We start from the raw sequence: 20,994 nt of genomic DNA on the forward strand, positions 1-20,994 counted from the left end.
GGCTACAGTCCATGGGGGTGGCAAACAGTCGAATGTGACCGAGCGACTTCACTTTCTTTTCTTTCTACCCTTAATGGAGACATTTACTAGTATAGAATTTTAGGCTGGAAATAATTTTTTCTCAAAATTGTGAAGTCACTGATGCATTGCTTTATGAATATCAGTACTGCTCCTCCCATCAAAATGAAAGCTGAAGAAAAGGATCATTTAAAAAAATGTGTTCACTGCCCAGCACATAGTAGGTTTTAATGTTATTGTATGTGTCAATGTAATTTTTTAAGTTATCACATAAGATGTTAATTTTAGGTGAACCTGGGAGATGCATATACAGGAACTTTCTGTCCTCTCTCTGCAACACTTCTGTAAATATAAAATCATATCAAAATAAAATATGAAATAAAGTACAAAACAAACAAAAAACTGTTGTAGAACAAATCAGTGTTGAGAAGTAATTTTGATTCTTGATTTTTTTTGTGCTTTGGGATCCCCATTTTTATGTCCAAGATTGTGAAAATTCATAACATGCTCTAATGAGTGTCTATTTTAATTCATTGTGCTTGGTACTCAATGAACTCTTTTAACCTGAACACTTATGTGTCTTAATTCTGGAAAATTGTTTAGAATAACTTTATTGATAATTTCCTACCTTCAGCCTTAACTGTTTCTGGAATTCCTATTATTTATGATGATGAAACGCCTAAGCAGATCCTTCATTTTTCCTGTCTTTGTAGAGCTTCCCCTCAGTATCTGTAGGGGATTGATTCCAGGACCCCCATGGATGCAAAAATCCACAGATACTCAATTCCCTTATATAAAATGGTGCAGTACAATCAGCCCTGTATATGTGCAGATTCAACTAATCCAAATCGATCCAGTCAGGGATGTGAAACCTGAGGACAGGAAGGGCCAACTGTATTGCTATTTTCCTATCCTTCTCTCTCTCCTACTTTTTGGAAGGTTTCATTAACTTAATTTCTCAATAGTGTGTATGTATTATTTGTGTCATCTGCATCAATTTCTAAGAGCTTTTAATTTTCCTTAAGATTTTTTTAAAATCTTGTTTTTGTTTCATAAACACTCTATATTCTCAAATCTCTCCAAATATATTAACAATAGATTCCCACCACCTCCTCCACCATTTTCTTTTTCCCATTTGGTCCGTTTTTTTCCCCAAGTTGCTGTTTTGTATTACTTCTTTGGGCTTTGAGCCCTACAGCAAATACTTTCCCCAAATATCTGAAGCCTTACCTTGGCTGTCTCATCCTTTTCAAAACTGCATTATTAAATAACTGAACAGAAGCTATATGCACCTAGGTGGGGATGTGTAGACTGTGGTCTTTGCTGACAGGGACTAGAGCTGAGCTGTTTTGTGGGAGTCTTTATTTTTCACAGCTTTAGGTCTTTTCTCTTGTGTAGTCAGAGTCCCAGGGGAAGACACTTATAATATGTATGGAAGGCATAAGCCTGTTTGCCTGCCTGCCAGCATTTTGGGTGCCAAGTGCGTGAGGTGGAAGGAGAAGGCTGTGATTCTCAGATTTCAGAATAAACATTTATTTAATCCCCATGTTTCTATATAATCCTGAACTCCAACTGTGCCTGTTTCCTCCCCTCCTCCACCTCAGCCCAGGTACCCTCTAATTTTACCCTCTCTAGGGAAAAAAACCTGCAGTGCTCTGCTAGGGAAGGGGAGGGGCAGCAGCCTAGCTGGTGAGTTAGAAAAGAGATCTGGGGATCTAAGTGTGTTTTAAGCAGATTTATAGCAAATCATCCTACTCTTAATTTCCAGGCGGGTTTACAACTGGCAGTTCCAAACGTTTTGGCGATTGTATGACATAAATCAGATTGCTTCTCTCTTTCTCCCCGACTTCCAGTTTTTCCTGGGTGGCTAAATTAGATACCACCCATTCATCTGACTTCCACATTTTAAACTTTTTTCCATTTTTTCCTCTTACTCTTGTCTTTGTAGGTCTCTATCTTCAGAAAAATACTGTTCTGTTATTCTGGTTAGGTTCTATTAGGAAGCTGAGCCAGACATGCATTTGACCTGCTGTTTTTAACCAGAAGTCCCTCATTTATGTTTAATTTAATTTGCCTTACTTTATCTGTGTCTTTGAAATTCATTTCTGAAACACAGTTGGGCCTGAATAAATTTTTTATGCAAGAGTTATTAATAGTACTCTGGTTATTCTTTAGTGTGAGTTGATAAGTAATTTATGTTCTTTCTAAATTTTAATGTATTGATAAGTGGCTAAGGAAGATCATTTGATAGAATCCTTAGGAAAATTTCATGGATAATTTAAATATGCTTCTAAATTTGTCTATATGGATCCCTAAAATTTCTTCTGTTTTATTTTAACCTCATATCCTCTTATCCAGTTTTCTATGGACTCAGGAAAAACAAAGCTCATAAAATTTATACAAACTCTACATATATCAAAAGGGAATATAAAAGTCAGCCAAAAATATCTAGAGCAGTTTGGTTTAGCTCTTATCTTTAGTACATCAAAGAAATAAAAATGAAAAAGAATTCGAGTACATCTTTACAGACTTTACACAGAAAAGCAGAGAAATAAAACCGTAAGAGAGAGGAAATGAATACAATAAATGATGTGGACAATAGTCATTCTGCTTGCTCAGATGGTAAAGAATCTGCCTGCAATGCAGGAGACTTGGGTTCGATCCCTGGGCTGGGAAGATTCCCTGGAGAAGGAATGGCAACCCACTCCAGTATTCTTGTCTGGAAAAAAATCCCATGGACAGAGCAGGCTGGCAGGCTACAGACCATGGGGTCGCAGAGAGTCGGACACAACTTTCACACTTCACCACTCCCACTGTGGCGGCAGGCCCCTGGTGGGCTGGTTCTGACCAGGCTGACTCAGCCATGGTGGTCCCGTGGCTTGTCACTGAGACACCTAGTGCATGGGCTTCCCCTGGCTCCTGGGTTGGGTTAGGGACCAGGCCTATGACCTATCTGGGGCAAATGAGATATGAGAGGTGGTTTGCCAGGATCTTCTACGGCAACTTTCCATCTTAAGAGAGAATCACAGAAAGAGAGAGCCTCTACTAGCTTCCCTTTAAACCTCCATGTATGAATGTGAGGTCAGGAATTCCTGGTCTTGCTACCCATCTAGGGCTAAAGCTACCCCATGAAAAAAGACAGCCATGTGAGAAACACAAAGAAATGGAGCTCTGGCTACTAAATTCAGCCTGTACTGAAGTTCACCTTATCTGAGACCTGCGTTTAAGTGAACATATATACATCTATTAGTTTAAATCAATATGAGGTGGGATCTGTTACTTGCACATGAAAGCACTACTACAAATAACCATGGAGACTTATATAGTTTCTGATACAGATATTCAACTGAATGAGCTGTGTCTCAATAACAGAAAAACTGTTGTCTCAACAACAGAAAAACTACATATTTTCATTAAATGACATACACAATGAATATAATGGTGTCTATGTAACCTGAAAGATACTAATTTTGGCAGCAAATGCATACATATCCTCTGCAAATGTGTTTGCTAATGTGAATTTATTGGCCTTTTGGACAGAATAATTCTCATAATTCTCCAACAATTCTGTCCCATGCATAGCATTTCTAAATACAGCATGAATGACTGCCCCAGGCCCAATTATCATGACAAAGTAAATCCTCCCTCATTCACTTACCTTAAGTTGGTGGTACCAGCTCCAGCTGAAATCACTAATGCAGGGAAACAGATGAATAGTCTATCCTATGATAATTTTTTCCTTCAGGATCATTTTAAAAAATCAGAGAGTCTAAGCTTTTCATATTACAAATAAGGAAACTGAGACTCAGAGCAGCCACACACCGTTCACATGGTTAAATCATAGTGTTTTCAAACTGTTGAGGGCAATATTAGCTAAATTTATTTTTCAATAAGTTCATATGAAATGATTCCAAATTACATACCCACAGCATGACAGATGTGCTATAAGATACAATACATTGACATGGCAGCATTTTACAGGATCTAATGATGAGAGTAATAGAAAAAGGCATAATTGTTTTTGACCATTAAGTTCTATTAAGCCCTCTATAATCAGGGGAAAAAAGGAGTATTATCAAGATATTTATCCTTCATCCTGCAAATGTTTCTTAGTGCCAGTACTTCATTTTTTTGACTGAGAAACTGCCAGGTGCACTGTGGTCCTTATTCTCATAGAAGGTAAATAAAAGGATAACTAAGGACTTAAGAAACGTATGCCCTTACTAGGTGGTGGGAAACTAGGGCATAGTACAGATGATGAACAATAAAAGACTTCAGGTTTTCCACCCTCTGTTGGAATAAATGAGAAAGTCTCTTTGCCTGGTGATGCAGGAAGAGGGGGTAAACGTGCCCAGAGCTGAGCGAACAGCTTATGCAAGGCTGAGAAGACAATGTGAGCAGAATGGATATTGCAGGGGTTGGGGTCTATCTAATGAGTTGTGGAAATTGAAAGGCAGGCTGAGAAGGAGATTCCAGATGGAGGAATGTGTAGATCATATCTTGCAAGCAATGGAGGAGAAGCTAACTGATAATCCTTGAGCAGTAGTAGAACAACATAATCCACATTTGTAGGAGATTAGAAGATTGAGTGAATTAAGCAAGCAAACACTTTTACTAATGGAGTATATACCTGAAATGGCTTATCTGATTCTCTAAAAGGGAAGAGAGTCTTTCCTTTATTTCCTCAAATCTCTCTTTTTCTTCCACTGAAACAGTTCCGATTCCATCAGGCCTGAAAAAAAAGTAGAATCAGTAATTTTAGTGATAGAAAATGAATATATTTTATGTTTCTATTTCCCTGAAAAATCCAAATAATAAAGGAAAATGCACATGGGTTCACAGTATACATAAAGCTTATGTCTACAGTGAAATTTTATTGGAGGTGTTTGCAGTCATTTGCTCCATATTTTGACCTGGAATGAATGGAAGGGATTTATTCTCTTTTAGAGAGCCTTCAAGGCAAAGGATAACAATAAATAGTTTTCAGATCCAGAAAACAATAACTAGTCCTTGAGAATGGCAATGAAAAGTATATTATAGTGATACCAAACAGTTGACCAATTAAATATCATGAATGGAATTATAAAGAATATACTGAACGTAAGCTAAAATGTCTTAACTGCTTCTCTTCCAAATAAAATTTGAGCTAATGTGAAATTAGAGATTTAATTTTAATTGCTGTAAGGAAAAGACATTTTGGATATGTGTAGTGGTTTATTGCTCTATTTTTTTTGTTTAAATATAAATTAAATATAAATATTTGAATGAAAACACGCAGGGAAGAAAGTCTACCTATGTTTCAAGATTTTTGTGCTTAACCAAATATGCTTATGAAATTAAGGTGATGACTGAACAGAAGTATTCTTTTACTAAGAGATTAGAATTGAAAATATAAAATATATCTAATATCATGGATTCAGAATTTACTCTGTATCAGTTCAAGTATCTGGTAGTATAGCACTCATCTAAAATTTTCAATATGTGAATTTAACTGTCTTTGTTAAAAACAGAGAAAAAGATACAGGACTTTTGCATTAACTTTACATATTTATACAGTTCAACAAAATGAATCTTTTACATTTGTTAGCACCAATCATTCCTTGTCCAATTAACTTATTTTTTTAAGATTATATTTTAATTCCCAAAGACTTATCATTTGAACTTCTTTTTTTTTTTTCATTATTATTTTTTTTTCCAGTGGGTTTTGTCATACATTGATATGAATCAGCCATGGATTTACATGTATTCCCAATCCCGATCCCCCCTCCCACCTCCCTCTCCACCCGATTCCTCTGGGTCTTCCCAGTGAACCAGGCCGGAGCACTTGTCTCATGCATCCCACCTGGCTGGTGATCTGTTTCACCATAGATAATATACATGCTGTTCCTTCGAAACATCCCACCCTCACCTTCTCCCACAGAGTTCAAAAGTCTGTTCTGTACTTCTGTGTCTCTTTTTCTGTTTTGCATATAGGGTTATCGTTACCATCTTTCTAAATTCCATATATATGTGTTAGTATGCTGTAATGTTCTTTATCTTTTTGGCTTACTTCACTCTGTATAAGGGGCTCCAGTTTCATCCATCTCATTAGGACTGGTTCAAATGAATTCTTTTTGACGGCTGAGTATATTCCATGGTGTATATGTACCACAGCTTCCTTATCCATTCATCTGCTGATGGGCATCTAGGTTGCTTCCATGTCCTGGCTATTATAAACAGTGCTCCGATGAACATTGGGGTGCACGTGTCTCTTTCAGATCTGGTTTCCTCCGTGTGTATGCCCAGAAGTGGGGTTGCGGTCCAATGGCAGTTTACTTATTTTCCAGTTTTTTAAGGATCTCCAAACACTGTTTTTCCAATAGCGGCCTGTATAGTTTTGCATTCCACCACCAACAGTGTAAAGGGTTCCCTTGTTCGTCCACACCTCTCCAGCATTTATTTGCTTGTAGACTTTTGGATAGCAGACCATCCTGACTGGCGTGTAATGGTACCACAGCTCATTGGGGTTTCTGAATTTGGCATTTCTCTCCTAATAATGAGTGATGTTGAGCACTTTTCATGTGTTTGTCTTAGCCTCTGTATGTCTTCTTTGGAGAAATGTCTGTTATAGTTCTTTGGCCATTTTTTGATTGGGTCATTTGTTTTTCTGGAATTGAGCTGTAGGAGTTGCTTGTATATTTTTGCGATTAATCTTTTGTCTGTTGCTTCATTTGCTATTATTTTCTCCCAATCTGAGGGCTGTCTTTTCACCTTGCTTATAGTTTCCTTTGTTGTGCAAAAGCTTTTAAGTTTAATTAGGTCCCATTTGTTTAGTTTTGCTTTTATTTCCAATATTCTGGGAGGTGGGTCATAGAGGATCCTGCTGTGATTTATGTCGGATAGTGTTTTGCCTATATTCTCCTCTAGGAGTTTTATAGTTTCTGGTCTTATATTTAGATCTTTAATACATTTTGAGTTTATCTTTTGTGTATGGTGTTAGAAAGTGTTCTAGTTTCATTTTTTTTACAAGTGGTTGACCAGTTTTCCCAGCACCACTTGTTAAAGAGGTTGTCTTTTTTCCATTGTATATCCTTGCCTCCTTTGTCAAAGATAAGGTGTCCATAGGTTCGTGGATTTTATCTCTGGGCTTTCTATTCTGTCCACTTGGATCTATAATTTCTGTCCTTTGTGCAGTACCACACTGTCATGATGACTTGGGCTTTGTAGTAGACGTCTGAAGTCAGAGCAGGTTTGATTCCTCCAGTTCCATCGGGTTCTTTCTCAAGATACGTTTGGGCTATTTGGAATGGTTTTTTGTATTCTCCATAACAATTGTGAAATTCCTTTGGTCTAGTTCTGTGAAAAATACCGTTGGTACTTGATAGGGATTGCATTGAATCTATATGACTGGCTTTTGGGTAGAACGCGCCATTTTGCATATTGATTCTTCGCAATTCCTGATGAAGCACGGTAATGTTTCTCATCGTGTTTGTGTCCTCTGGGGTAATGATGTTTCTCCATCTGTTTGTGTCCTCTTTGATTTCTTTCATCAGTGTTTTATAGTTTTCTATGTATAGGTCTTTTGTTTCTTTAGGTAGATATACTCTAAGTATTTATTCTTTTTTGTTGCAATGGTGAATGGTATTGGTTTTCCCTTAATTTCTCTTTCTGTTTTTTTCATTGTTAGTAATATAGGAATGCAAGGGATTCTGTGTGGTTAATTTTTATATCCTGCAACTTACTATATTCATTGATTAGCTCTAGTAATTTTCTGGTAGAGTCTTTAGGGTTTTCTATGTCGAGGATCATGTCATCTGCAAACAGTGAGAGTTTCACTTCTTCTTTTCCTATCTGGATTCCTTTTACTTCTTTTTCTGCTCTGATTGCTGTGGCCAAAACTTCCAACACTATGTTGAATAGTAGTGGTGAGAGTGGGCACCTTTGTCTTGTTCCTGATTTCAGGGGAAATGCTTTCAATTTTTCACCATTGAGGGTGATGCTTGCTGTGGGTTTGTCATATATAGCTTTTATTATGTTGAGGTATGTTCCTTCTATTCCTGATTTTTGGAGAGTTTTAATCATAAATGAGTGTTGAATTTTGTCAAAGGCTTTCTCTGCATCTATTGAGATAATCATATGGTTTTTATCTTTCAATTTGTTAATGTGGTGTATTACATTGATTGATTTGCGGATATTAAAGAATCCTTGCATTCCTGGGATAAAGCCCACTTGGTCATGGTGTATGATTTTTTTAATATGTTGTTGGATTCTGTTTGCTAGAATTTTGTTAAGGATTTTTGCATCTATGTTCATCAGTGATATTGGCCTGTAGTTTTCTTTTTTTGTGGCATCTTTGTCTGGTTTTGGAATTAGGGTGATGGTGGCCATCATTTGAACTTATTTTTAATGTTTATGTACAAAATAGGTAGAAGTGAGGATTATGAAAAAAAAGGATAATAAAAATAACTTTCCCAACAAGATTTGTATTTGCTGTTCCAACTGTTTTTTACAAAAAGATCTACACATGTGTGTGTGTGCATTTTTGGTACTTATAAACTAGTCAAGTAGGATAAAAGCAATTAATTCTAAAATTATACCTGAGTCAGACTGGCTTAAAGACCTTCTATTCATATCAGAAAAAACAGCTATCATTAAAGTCTGAGAATTTCTTTCTCAAACAGAGTAAATAATTCATTATTTCAGAAAGTTGTATCCTGCTTGAATTTATGCTTTGAAAATATTATCTACAATTATATTTCATTCTGATCCATCAAAATGCAGTTTGAAAGTTAACTGCAAAAAAAACCCCAAACAAACTAATGGCAAAATATTGGTCTTTCAAAATTTTTAAGAAAGAAAAAAGTCTGATTTTAAATTCTGGAGCAATGAACTATGAGCTAACCCCAATGGTTTATAATAATTTAACAATGGATTTTTTCACATGCTACTTTGCAGTTATTACCTATCGAGGAAATAACAGCACAAAACCCAGACTGTAACCCAAGAATGACTATTACCAATAATCACAGAAGTTGAACTGGAGAGTTTTATCTATATAATTCATTAATTTGGGAATTTGGGTAAATGAAAACTGTTAACTACATTATGTTATTATTAATACATAGCATAGAAACCCATACCACCAAGTTGTAGGTGGTTATTTCACTAAACACACCTATGCAAACTTGATGAAAAAGAGCAAAGCCCTTATCTTTTTTGTTCTGATGACTGACACAGCCCTTGATCTGGCTCTCTGACAGATGCCACGAGATTATATTTGAGTGAATTTTACTATTTGTTTCAACTATCCAAGGAGGCTAATCCACAGTGACAGTGTATGTCGTCAGGTGATACGAAACCTCACTGGGGCACACTGCCGACCTGCCTGAATGGAACCAGGGGTTCAGTCAGTAAAGAGTGAGAAAAGTTAGTCAGGGGGATGTCACTTGTGTCACCTTCACTGAGATACAGACTGTTATTCATACTGAAGGTCTGTCATTTTACGGAGTTTATTACTAAATTAGGTACACATCTGACAGGTTAAATACATTTTATATTTTGGACCTACTCTTATTCACATGTCCTTATTTTAGTGTATATGTCAGTGAGTGAAAGTCACTCAGTGATGTCCATCTCTTTGCGATCCCATGGATTGTAGCCTGCCAGAATCCTCTGTCCATGGAATTCTCCAGGCAAAAATACAGGAGTGGGTAGCCATTCCCTTCTCCAGGGGAATCTTCCCAACCCAGGGATCAAACCCAGGTCTCCCACATTGCAAGTGGATTCTTTACCATCTGAGCCACCAGGGAAGCCCAAGAATGCTGGAGTGGGTAACCTATCCCTTCTCCAGGGGATCTTCCCCACCCAGGGATCAAACTGGGGTCTTCTGCACTGCAAGTGGATTCTTTACCATCTGAGCTACAAGTGAAGACCCAATATGCCAGACTATGTATACACCAACATACCAAATATACACCAAATATACCAAATATGTATACACCAATATACTAAATATCAGGTGTATGAAGTGGCCTTCTATATCTAAAATGAGGCTAAATGGCAACTTTCTGTAGTCAAGCCTCAAAGTAACAACTCCTTCTAAAATTATTCTTCCCAGGAAATGCAAATACTTCTGTGTCATTAATATCTTGTCATGACTGTTATTAAAACAAACACAGTAATTATCAATTCACTGGGTACTGTGCTGTTTTATATGTATAGTAACATAGGTTGAACACAGTAATCTTTTCTTTAGTCCCCCAGAGAGGAGGCTACTGAGGCTCAGGGAGGTTAGGTGACTTCCTTAAGGTCACACAGCTTGTAAGGACAGGAGCCTGGACATGAATCTAGGTTTCTTGCATTCCAAATCCAGGGCTTTTAGTGCCCATGCATTATTGTCTTTCCTCTATTTTTTTTTTTTTCTGCATCATGAGGCATGAGGGATCTTAGTTCCCCACCCAGGGATCGAAATTGTGCTTCCCGCAACAGAAGCATGGAGTCTTAACCACTGGACTTCCAGGGAAGTCCTTCCTCTATGTTTAAAAAGAAAATATAGAGCAATAAAAGAAACCCCTAATAAAAAATGGAAGCTACATTTGAGAAGCAACAACGGTGGAACTCCTTCTCAGTTTCAGTTCAGTCGCTCAGTTGTGTCTGACTCTTTGCGATCCCATGAACTGCAGCACGCCAGGCCTCCCTGTCCATCACCAACTCCCAGAGTTCACCCAAACTCATGTCCATTGAGTCAGTGATGCCATCCAACCATCTCATCCTCTGTCTTCCCCTTCTCCTCCTGCCCTCAATCTTTCCCACCATCAGGGTCTTTTCCAATGAGTCAGCTCTTTGCATCAGGTGGCCAAAGTATTACAGTTTCAGCTTCAGCATCAGTCCTTCCAATGAACACCCAAGACTGATCTCCTTTAGGATGGACTGGTTGGATCTCCTCACAGTCCAAGGGACCCTCAAGGGTCTTCTCAAACACCACAGTTCAAAACCATCATTTCTTTGGCACTCAGCTTTCTTTATAGTCCAACTCTCACATCCATACATGACTACTAGAAAAACAACAGCCTTGACTAGACGGACCTTTGTTGACAAAGTTATGTCTCTGCTTTTCAATATGCTGTCTAGGTTGGTCATAACTTTCCTTCCAAGGAGCAAGTGTCTTTTAATTTCATGGCTGCAATCACCATCTGCAGTGATTTTGGAGCCCAAAAAAATAAAGTCTGACACTGTAGCCACTGTTTCCCCATCTATTTCCCATGAAGTGATGGGACCAGATGCCATGATCTTAGTTTTCTGAATGTTGAGCTTTAAGCCAACTTTTTCACTCTCTTCTTTCACTTTCATCAAGAGGCTCTTTAGTTCTTCTTCACTTTCTGCCATAAGGGTGGTGTCATCTGCATATCTGAGGTTACTGATATTTCTCCCAGCAGTCTTGATTCCAGCTTGTGCTTCCTCCAGCCCAGCGTTTCTCATGATGTACTCTGCATATACGTTAAATAAGCAGGGTGACAATATACAGCCTTGATGTACTCCTTTTCCTATTTGGAACTAGTCTGTTGTTCCACGTCCAGTTCTAAGTGTTGCTTCCTGACCTGCATACAGGTTTCTCAAGAGGCAGGTCAGGTGGTCTGGTATTCCCATCTATTTCAGAATTTTCCAGTTTATTGTGATCCACACAGCCAAAGGCTTTGGCACAGTCAATAAAGCAGAAATAGATGTTTTTCTGGAACTCTCTTGCTTTTTCGATGATTCATCGGATGTCACGCTTATTTACATCACTGTTACTTGTATAAGGCAGTGAGCTTAAATATCAATACAATTTGAAATACCTACTATCAAATCAGTAATTCAGTTAAAAGAGACCTTAACAAAAGGAAATCCTAAAATTTGCTCTTTCATACATTACAACCTAGGTACTCACAGAAGCCTTGAGAGAGATTCAAATCAGTCATATTTATGAACATTTACCTAGCAGACTCAGGGTAAGGGGAGATTTAAAATACAACAGTTTTACAAGCTCAGTTTATAAATTAATTTGTCAGCTACATATTCAAAACATATTCAGAACTGACTATTCCGACCACTTCTGCTGCCCCCCTTGGTGCTGTCATTCATCACAGGCTCTCCCCGCAGTGTGACTACAGCGAACACCGTCTCTCTCTTTCAGTCTTTTCTTTATCAGAGTATTGGCTGCACACTACTTGAGCCATTTTCAAGCAGGAGTCATATTCCTGCAGAGGTCACACTCACTGTAAAAGCCAAAAGCCCGCTCTGCTCTTCTCTGCCTGCTCAAGACAAGCCCGTTCTCTGCAGCCACGCCGGCCTCCCTACCAGTTTCCAAACACAGGAAGCGCGCTGCGCCTCATGGCCTTTCAGGTGACGCTTCCACCGGCCCGGAGCCTTTCCCTAGGCACACGCGTGGCTTTCTCACTTCCTTCACTCTCATCTCTAGCGACATGACTCAGGATTAACGAGGTCATCTCCAACCACCCGATGGAAGAGTGTCATCTCCCATTGCCACGGGCCTCTTCATTGTTTGCCGTTGTATATTAGATGACTCACGTCATCTAACGTGTTATATACTTGTCTCCACTGCGCTATACTACTAGTGCCCTGAGCAGTAGCTCGCGTCTGATTAACACTTAATATATAAATGCTAAAAATATGAATTGGTGTGATATAGAATAGAAAATATCAGTTACATAGGATCATAAGAATTCATGAATTAATAATATCATATATATTATTATTACTTATTAGTATTAATATGGCATGCACTATTTGGAAAAAGATCAGTGCACTGATCTTCACCTATAATGCACTATTAGGTAAAATAGGAAATTTTTGAAAAGCAAACAGTAGCAGGAATTATAGTCAAGAATTCTGGGTAAAAAGATCTCTAACAAAAGTTACTGTGCATTTATACTAAGCAGAGAATTTTTAGTGTTTACCTAAACACTATTATTAGTAAAGTGAAGTGCTTTAAATCTTAAGAAGAGATTTTTTTTCCTGAGATAATAAAAGTAAAAATAACATTGCCTCTTTGACATTGATAATAATGATGTTAAAAAGTGGTTATTTAAAATTCTAACAAAGATGACTAGTTTTCTAATTCGAATGTTAACTGGGGTTTAACTCTTTGCTTAATATATTAAAGTGGTTCCAATGAGAGGGAAGGGTATGTTCATGTACCAAGAATTAACACATATTTTCATTTTCTCCTGCGGCCTGTAGTTACTGAAGTTACACATGATTTTAATAAAAATAGAGTGTTAGGAGAAATAAGTTTAAGATATGAATAAATTATAAAGCATAGTTCAATAGTAGATATACTTTTTAAAATATAAGATACTGTCAAATGAATTATGACATAGAACTTCCTTCTGGTATTACATTAAAAGCAACTGAACGCCACAAGCAGTTGTGTCTGTTAATTATTACTTGAAAGATTCTTAAAAAACAATCGCATAACAGAACTTTCTGCCATTCATTCATGCTTAGTAGACTGATCTTACATCTGTCTATGGGTCATATTCTGTTTTCACAGAATCCGTTACGTGTGCACCTGTGCATGCCTGTGTGTACACACACACACACAGAATCCCTTTTCTGAAGGGCAGATTCATTCAAAAAATAGATCCTATATAATATTAAGGCCTGTAAAATCAATTTCACTCAATTCCTTCATGAACTAAGGGATTTTATAATTTGTACTATCCATCAATCTGGCACATTGAGCATTTTAAAGTAAACAGAACCCTTTCTGTATATGTGACATCTTGTCATGATTACCAATTCCTTCCATAATGAGCACAACATAAACTCTAAGTGAGGTGGTGGTTTAGTCACTAAGTCCTCCCTGTCTCTTGCGACCCCATGGACTGTAGCCCGCCAGGCTCCTCTGTCCATGGGATTTCCCAGGCAAGAACAGTGGAGTGAACTGCCATTTTGTTCACCAGGGATCTTCCCAATCCAGGGATTGAACCCGGGTCTCCTGAATTACAGGCAGTCTCCTGGATCGCAGGCAGATTCTTAACTGATTGAGCCAAGGTCTAAAGTGAGGCAGATGCTGTGAAAAGACAACTGCAGAACAAGAGGGATGCACAGTATTACCCATCCATTTTCTATAATCTTTGGTGGCTTTTGGGGTAGTTCAGGTAATAAATTAGTTTCCATGAAGGGAAAGGATCATTCCACCGTATTTCAAGAAAGATCTGAGAGGAAAAGAGTACAGAACTGGGTTGCAGAGTTGTATTTGAGCAGAAGAGAAAATATCACGGAGGGGACCTGCCTAAGTGTTCAGGCATGGACTAATCTGGTAGCTTCCCTTCCCTTGACAGGACAGCAGACAGTTTATATGTTTTGTAGCCCTTTTCTCAGTATCATACAACATTTCAGAGGCCTGTAAGACCAATACAGACTAATTCTGGCATTTTAATATCCATTATATCTGCACAAATTTGAGTAAAGATGATTTACCGGCTACCACCGTATTTTAAGGAGCAACGGTTCTGTGACAAACCCCAACAAGAAGGGTGAAACAGCCCATGTATTTTATTTTTGAATACCACAAATCATGAGAACTTGTTGGAGGTTCTGAGTGCAACCGTGAGGTCTGAGGTGGTTGACAGTAAAGGAATTGGTTTAATTTGCTGTACTGGTGCATCCTGGAATTACTCAATCATGGGATCTTCCCACAATTACCACTTAAAAAACACCCTTTGGGGATGAGGAGCATTTGTGCTATTATTCAATGAAAACCATAACATTTCTATGATTATTTTCTTTTTATAATTTTTTTAAAATGTATTTTTGGCTGTCCTGGCTCTTTGTTGCTGCACTGGGGCTTTCTCTAGTTGCAAGGAGCGGGGGCCACTCTCTGGTTGTGGTGCTCAGGCTTCTCACTGCAGTGGCTCCTCTTGTTGCAGAAAAAGGGCTCTAAGGCACATGGGCTTCAGTAGTTGTGGCATGTGGCCTCAATATTGCCGAGCCCTGGCTCTAGAGCACAGACTCGACAGCTGAGGCACATGGGCTTAGCTGCTCCAAGGCATGTGGCATCTTCCCAGACCAGGGATTGAACCCATGTCTCCTGCATTGGCAGATGGATTCTTTATTGAGCCACAAGGTCAGGCCTATGGTTATTTCCTTAAGCACTTTCATCATCAGGACAGTGTCTAGATACTTAAAGGATAAATGTGCCCTTTGCTTTATAATCTCTAGCAGTGGGCATACCACCTGCAACAGAGTGCTTGGGAAATCTGTGGGTTGAATAAATACACCAGGAATTAATACTGCATAGAAAAGTCTGGTAAACTGCTGAGATTTCCTTTCCCCTCCTCACACACCCCTTCCTTCCCCAACTCCTAAGGGAAGTCTGCTTATCCTGGCAGTTTGGTGGCTTGTGGTAAAAGATATTTTACAAGTAACGAGTAGGCAAATGACAAAGTTCATGGTGCTTCTGGGTTTCTTACTGGCTGCTTTTCACCTGGCCTCTCTGATGAGGGATATATGACATCCTGGCTTCCACCAGAGAGAGTGAGAAGGGGAGAGACACCTGGAGGGTGGTCTTTCTGAATTGTCAATTCCGCCTGCAGCACAGCAGGTAAAAGTCACTTTGTACTTCGTGTATTTCCCACCAATATCCATTTGTGAACAGAATGAAAAAAACGAGAAAGGCACAGTGCGAGAATGAGAAATGGTGGAAGCTGAGGGAGAAAACAGTAACCTCTCATTTTTGTTCTCTAACCTATAATACCTCCTATTGTTTCAAACAAAAGGATATATCATTTAGACGGTCATACAATACATAATCAGTGTTCTTTCACTTCCCCTGAAATTTTAAATATCTAGAAGCAGATATTAATTCTACACCTATACATTCACTGAAACAGAAGAAACCAATTTTATAGGTGCAAATATCTTGGAAATGAAATTTAAAAATCATATTCTCTTTTTCCAAACCCTCCTCCATCCTAATCCTTTCCATATGTGAATTTCCAACTGTATGCTATTTTCTTTGGAGGTTTTAGATACTTCTACAAAAAGAGCAGGAATTTGACACTATGAAGACATGCAATTTTGTGACTTAGTTTTTGTGGTAAAGTAGTGATAGATAGACAGGTAAAGGATAGCTATCAAGTATTTCATAACTGGCCTCTCCTAGAACCAAACTAAAATCATTATTGCACACAATTCTTGAGTTAAAGAAAAATAAAATATTGAGAGGATTTTAAAATAAAAATAAAGAGAATTAAGGTTAACAGTGTTCTCTGATATAAGTATTATATCTAATCAAAATCTAATATTATTTTCAAAAATAACTTTTAAAAATATTAAAGAACTATACATACATCATAATTTAGGAGGAGAATTCAGAAAAACACAAAGACAAAAATTTTTGTAAGTGCCCCAATCAGAAACAACTGGTAACGCCATTTTGCAAATATAACCCAGTCTTCTTTCTATAAATCTATACATATACTGCACATTCTGATGTATAATTTGATTGTTTTAATGAAGTATAAACATTTTCTCACATCATTTAAATGTCCTAAGATATGCTTTTTAATGGAAGTGTGGTGTTTCATTATATGGATATACCACAATCTATTTATCCAATATTCCATTAGTAGAAGTTTAGACTTTTTCCATTTTTTGACCATAAATACTGCTGCAATAACCAATCTTACACTACATATTTTTAACCTCTGATTGTTTCCTTGGGATAAATTCCTGAAAGTACATTGTTGAGTTAAATGGTGCTATGGATCAAAATGCATTTCCCTAAAAATTCATAAGCTGTAGTCCCAACCCTCAATATTACTGTATTTGGAGACAGGTCTTTCAGGTAGTACTTAAGGTGGAATGCGGAGAAAGCAATGGCACCCCACTCCAGTACTCTTGCCTGGAGAATCCCAGGGACAGGGGAGCCTGGTGGGCTGCCGTCCATAGGATCGCTAAGAGTCAGACACGATTGAGTGACTTCCCCTTCACTTTTCACTTTCATGCATTGGAGAAGGAAATGGCAACCCACTGCAGTGTTCCTGCCTGGAGAATCCCAGGGACGGGGGAGCCTGGTGGGCTGCCGTCTATGGGGTCGCACAGAGTCGGACACGACTGAAGCGACTTAGCAGCAGCAGCAGCAGCAGCATGGTGGAATGAGGTCTTAGGGCTGGGACACAAATCTTATTGGATTGGTTGCTTTGTTAAAGAGGAAGAGTGAGTCTTTGTCTCTCTCTCTTCTGTAAGAACACAGAGAGAAGGCAATCATCTGCAAATTAGGAAGAGGGTCCTTCTCAGAACCCAAGCACACTGGCATCCTGAACTCAGACTTCTAGTCTCTGGAACTGTTAGAAAATGCATTTCTGTTCTTTAAGCCACATGGTCTATGATATTTGTCATGGTAGCCTGAGTTAGGACAAATAAGATGACATTTGCAGGCATTTGATATATATTGCAAAACTGCTTTTTAAGAAAGCACTTATCAGCTTACATTCTGACCCATAGCACATGAAATGATTAATTTCCCTCTAACCTTATCAACTGTGGTCTTTTATCATTTGTTATAATCACTTTCAATTTTATACATAAAAGGGTATTTCATTGTTGTAAGTCATTGATTTCTATGCAGCAAAACGACACAATATTGCTGGTTATATGGGGTCTTTCCAAAGGCCATAAAATTCACTGCAACTGATTCATTAAGCTTAATTGTGAGCTGTATTTATGAAGTGTCCCAACATGTCACCTATAAAATCTGTAAATACATGGTCCAATGTCATTCATTTAACTTACTCAATGAATATTTACTGAGTACTGGCCAGGTCCTAGGGGCAAAATATAAACCTAACAGAAATGTCTCCTGCCTTAGTAGAGTTTATAATAGGGAAAGGCATAAAACAGAAAAATCAGACAGTAAGTGTACCTTACATTAAGAAGGACATAAACACAAAGCTCTGGTGTAATTTGAATCTTAGGTAAGGATGTAGTTTGGGAACGATATTTAAGCAGAGATGCAATGGATGAGCAGCAGTTGATCAGGTGCTGCTTTAAGCAGAAGGATTAGGGAGAGGGTCTCAGGAGGTTCTCCTTAGAGATATTCAAATATTTTTCTCAAAATGCAAGTTTTATCACATAATTTTTGCTCCTAGTAGGCTGACACGATACTCCAAAAATCCTTCTTCATTGCAAAGCACTTAAACACTGAATAAATTACAACAGGTATACTGTGAAGTGTTATGTTATACTTACAAGAAAGTAAAAAATTCTCATAAGGGCAGGAAAATAAAAAATGAACTAGGAGCGGAAACTGAAGGGGAATATGAACACCAGAGCTACCTTAGAGGCAAATGTCAATTTCAAGGAGGTCTACGGCTATGTTCAGGGCTTCCCTGATAGCTCAGATGGTAAAGAATCTGCCTGAAATGCAGGAGATTCCTGTTTGGTTCCCGGGTCGGGAATATCCACTGAAGAAGGGATAAGCTACCCACTCCAGTATTCTTGGGCTTCCCTTGTGGCTCAGCTGGCAAAGAATCTGCCTGCAATGTGGGAGACCTGGGTTCGATCCCTGGGTTGGGAAGATCCCCTGGAGAAGGGAAAGGCTATCAACTCCAGTATTCTGACTTGGAGAATTCCATGGACTATATAGTCCAAGAGGTCACAAAGAGTTGGACACAACTGAGTGACTTTCACTTTCATGGCTATGTTTAAGGGGATGGATGCGCCATGAGTCAGAGACCATCTCTAGGGGCTGCTGAACCTGAGATGCCTGCAAAAAATGGGACACTTGAATGGGCTATACCATCAGTGAAAGGATGGGCTAGAAAATAAATATCCTTGCAAAGGAGAGCAAACAAGGAAATCAGTCTGTTTCTACCACATCTATAGGCTGAATAAAAAGAGTCATTCCTCTGTGGGAGAAGGTGAGGGTGGGATGTTTTGAAAGAACAGCATGTATATTATCTATAGTGAAACAGATCACCAGCCCAGGTGGGATGCATGAGACAAGTGCTCAGGCCTGGTGAACTGGGAAGACCCAGAGGAATCGGGTGGAGAGGGAGGTGGGAGGGGGGATCAGGATGGGGAATACATGTAACTCCATGGCTGATTCATGTCAATGTATGACAAAACCCACTGCAATGTTGTGAAGTAATTAGCCTCCAACTAATAAAAATAAATGAAAAAAAAGAGTCATTCCTGAGAATATGCACCACACGCCTGACTTCATAAATGGGGTACCACCCGTGCAATTGAGGAATCTCTAAGATGGAAAATAACTGAACTCCTGTAGCACCTCCTATCACTAAGTGAAAACAAGAGCAAGTCCTTTTGGGAAGAAAGCATTCTCAACCTGGGCCTTGAATTAGAATTTCCTCAGATTAATCCAAGAATATGTGCTTACTACAAAAACTGTTAGCAGAATAAGCAAACAGTGACCATGGCAAAAACATCAGCAGAAACAATAAATAAACACATCTAGAAAAGGGAAGTTCACAATTAATGAGTAGATCAAAAGGCAGGTGTCATAGCTTATTGAGAAACGTGGAAGAGGAGTAAGGGTCTTCGTACAGCCTCCACCTGTCTTTGTGAATAAAATTTGTACAGAACACAAGCCACACTCATTCATTTACATACGGTCCATTGACTCCTTTTGCTCTACAGGAAGAGTAAAGTAACTGTGACAGACACCGTATTCCCCATAAAGTCCAAAATATTTCCTATGTTTACAATCTGGCCCTTTATAGAAAAAAATTGCTGAGTTCTGAGCTAGAAGATAGAACTAAAAATATTACACAGAATGAAGCTAGAGAAATAAGTAGATAGAATATCTATTAGACATAGTTAGAGATATAGAAGGTAAAGTGCCTAATACATGGTTAATTGACATTTAAGAGAGAGCAAGTTTAGAGGGGAGACAATACTTAAAGAGATTACAACATTCCAGAACTGCTGACAAGCATGGATCTTCATATCCCAATCAAGGTAAAATTCCACAAGAAATTTACACCTACCCAATATCAGGGCATGTGGATCAGAAATCCACAAAAATCCTGAACAGAATTCTTTAAAAAGAAATCCATATGTAGACATACAACAGTTAATCCACAAAACATAAAAAACAAAATAATCTTAAAAGTCTTAAGTTAAATTCCCCTTATAAAAATGGTAATGAAGCCTACTTAACAAAGGAAGCCAGAAGATAACGGAGTGCTACCTTCAAAGTTTGGAGAGAAAATAACAAAGTAGAATGTATAACAAGCAAAATTTTCTTTCAAAAATGTCAATGAAACAAAGATAACTCCAAATAAAAATTCGTGATCTAATAGGTATTCTAAGCAAGTATTGAGTATAAAATAATAAAAACAATAAAAGTAATGTCTAATGCTTAAGAGTAGAAAACAAGTAAGGATACAATTAAACTACTAGACAGCATAAGTGTGTTAAGTCACACACAAATATTCTAAGGCCTCTGCACTCTCCACTCTCCAGAATGAGAGGAAATTTGCTGATTAGTGTAAGATTTAAAATTTTAGCAATATACAAGGTAAAATCTCAAATGGTGAAAATTGTAAATGAGGAGGAAAAAAAAAGAAGAAAATAACCTGTATGAAACAAAAAGGAGGCAAGAAACAGAAAGCTTAGAAACATGAGTCAAAAAGAGTCTCAAATAAAATGGTAGAAATGCATTTACTTATATCGATATATCTGGTAATTGTAAATGAGCTAAAATGATTACAAATAGAAAATGTTATACTGGATAATTAAATCAGAATCTAGTTTGCTATTTATAAGACATAAGAGTACAGCCATGTCAATATGACACTAAAAGAATAAACATATATCAGACAAATGCCAAAAGAAGGCTACGCTAATAACCATCTAAAAAAACTTTAACACAAAATGCATTATTAATTATGAAAAGGGTCACTAAATCATGAGAATAATTGCCATCTGCCAGAAGATTTAATAATTTTTAAACCAGAAAGTACCTAA

The 20,994-nt window shown here is 38.0% G+C and overlaps 1 protein-coding gene across 23 annotated transcripts in view; it reads right to left on the reverse strand.

The window, feature by feature from the left end:
• CADPS2 (calcium dependent secretion activator 2) overlaps positions 1-20,994 on the reverse strand; it is a 590,044-nt gene that overhangs the window by 139,527 nt on the left and 429,523 nt on the right. For all 23 annotated transcript variants that reach the window (XM_043463600.1, XM_043463598.1, XM_043463588.1 and 20 more), the window contains one exon: positions 4,649-4,750. In XM_043463600.1, the coding sequence (XP_043319535.1) occupies positions 4,649-4,750 (102 nt within the window). The remainder of the gene's footprint in view (positions 1-4,648; positions 4,751-20,994) is intronic.

The sequence above is a fragment of the Cervus canadensis genome, chromosome 3, assembly GCF_019320065.1.
Source record: "Cervus canadensis isolate Bull #8, Minnesota chromosome 3, ASM1932006v1, whole genome shotgun sequence".
Lineage (NCBI taxonomy): Eukaryota > Metazoa > Chordata > Mammalia > Artiodactyla > Cervidae > Cervus > Cervus canadensis.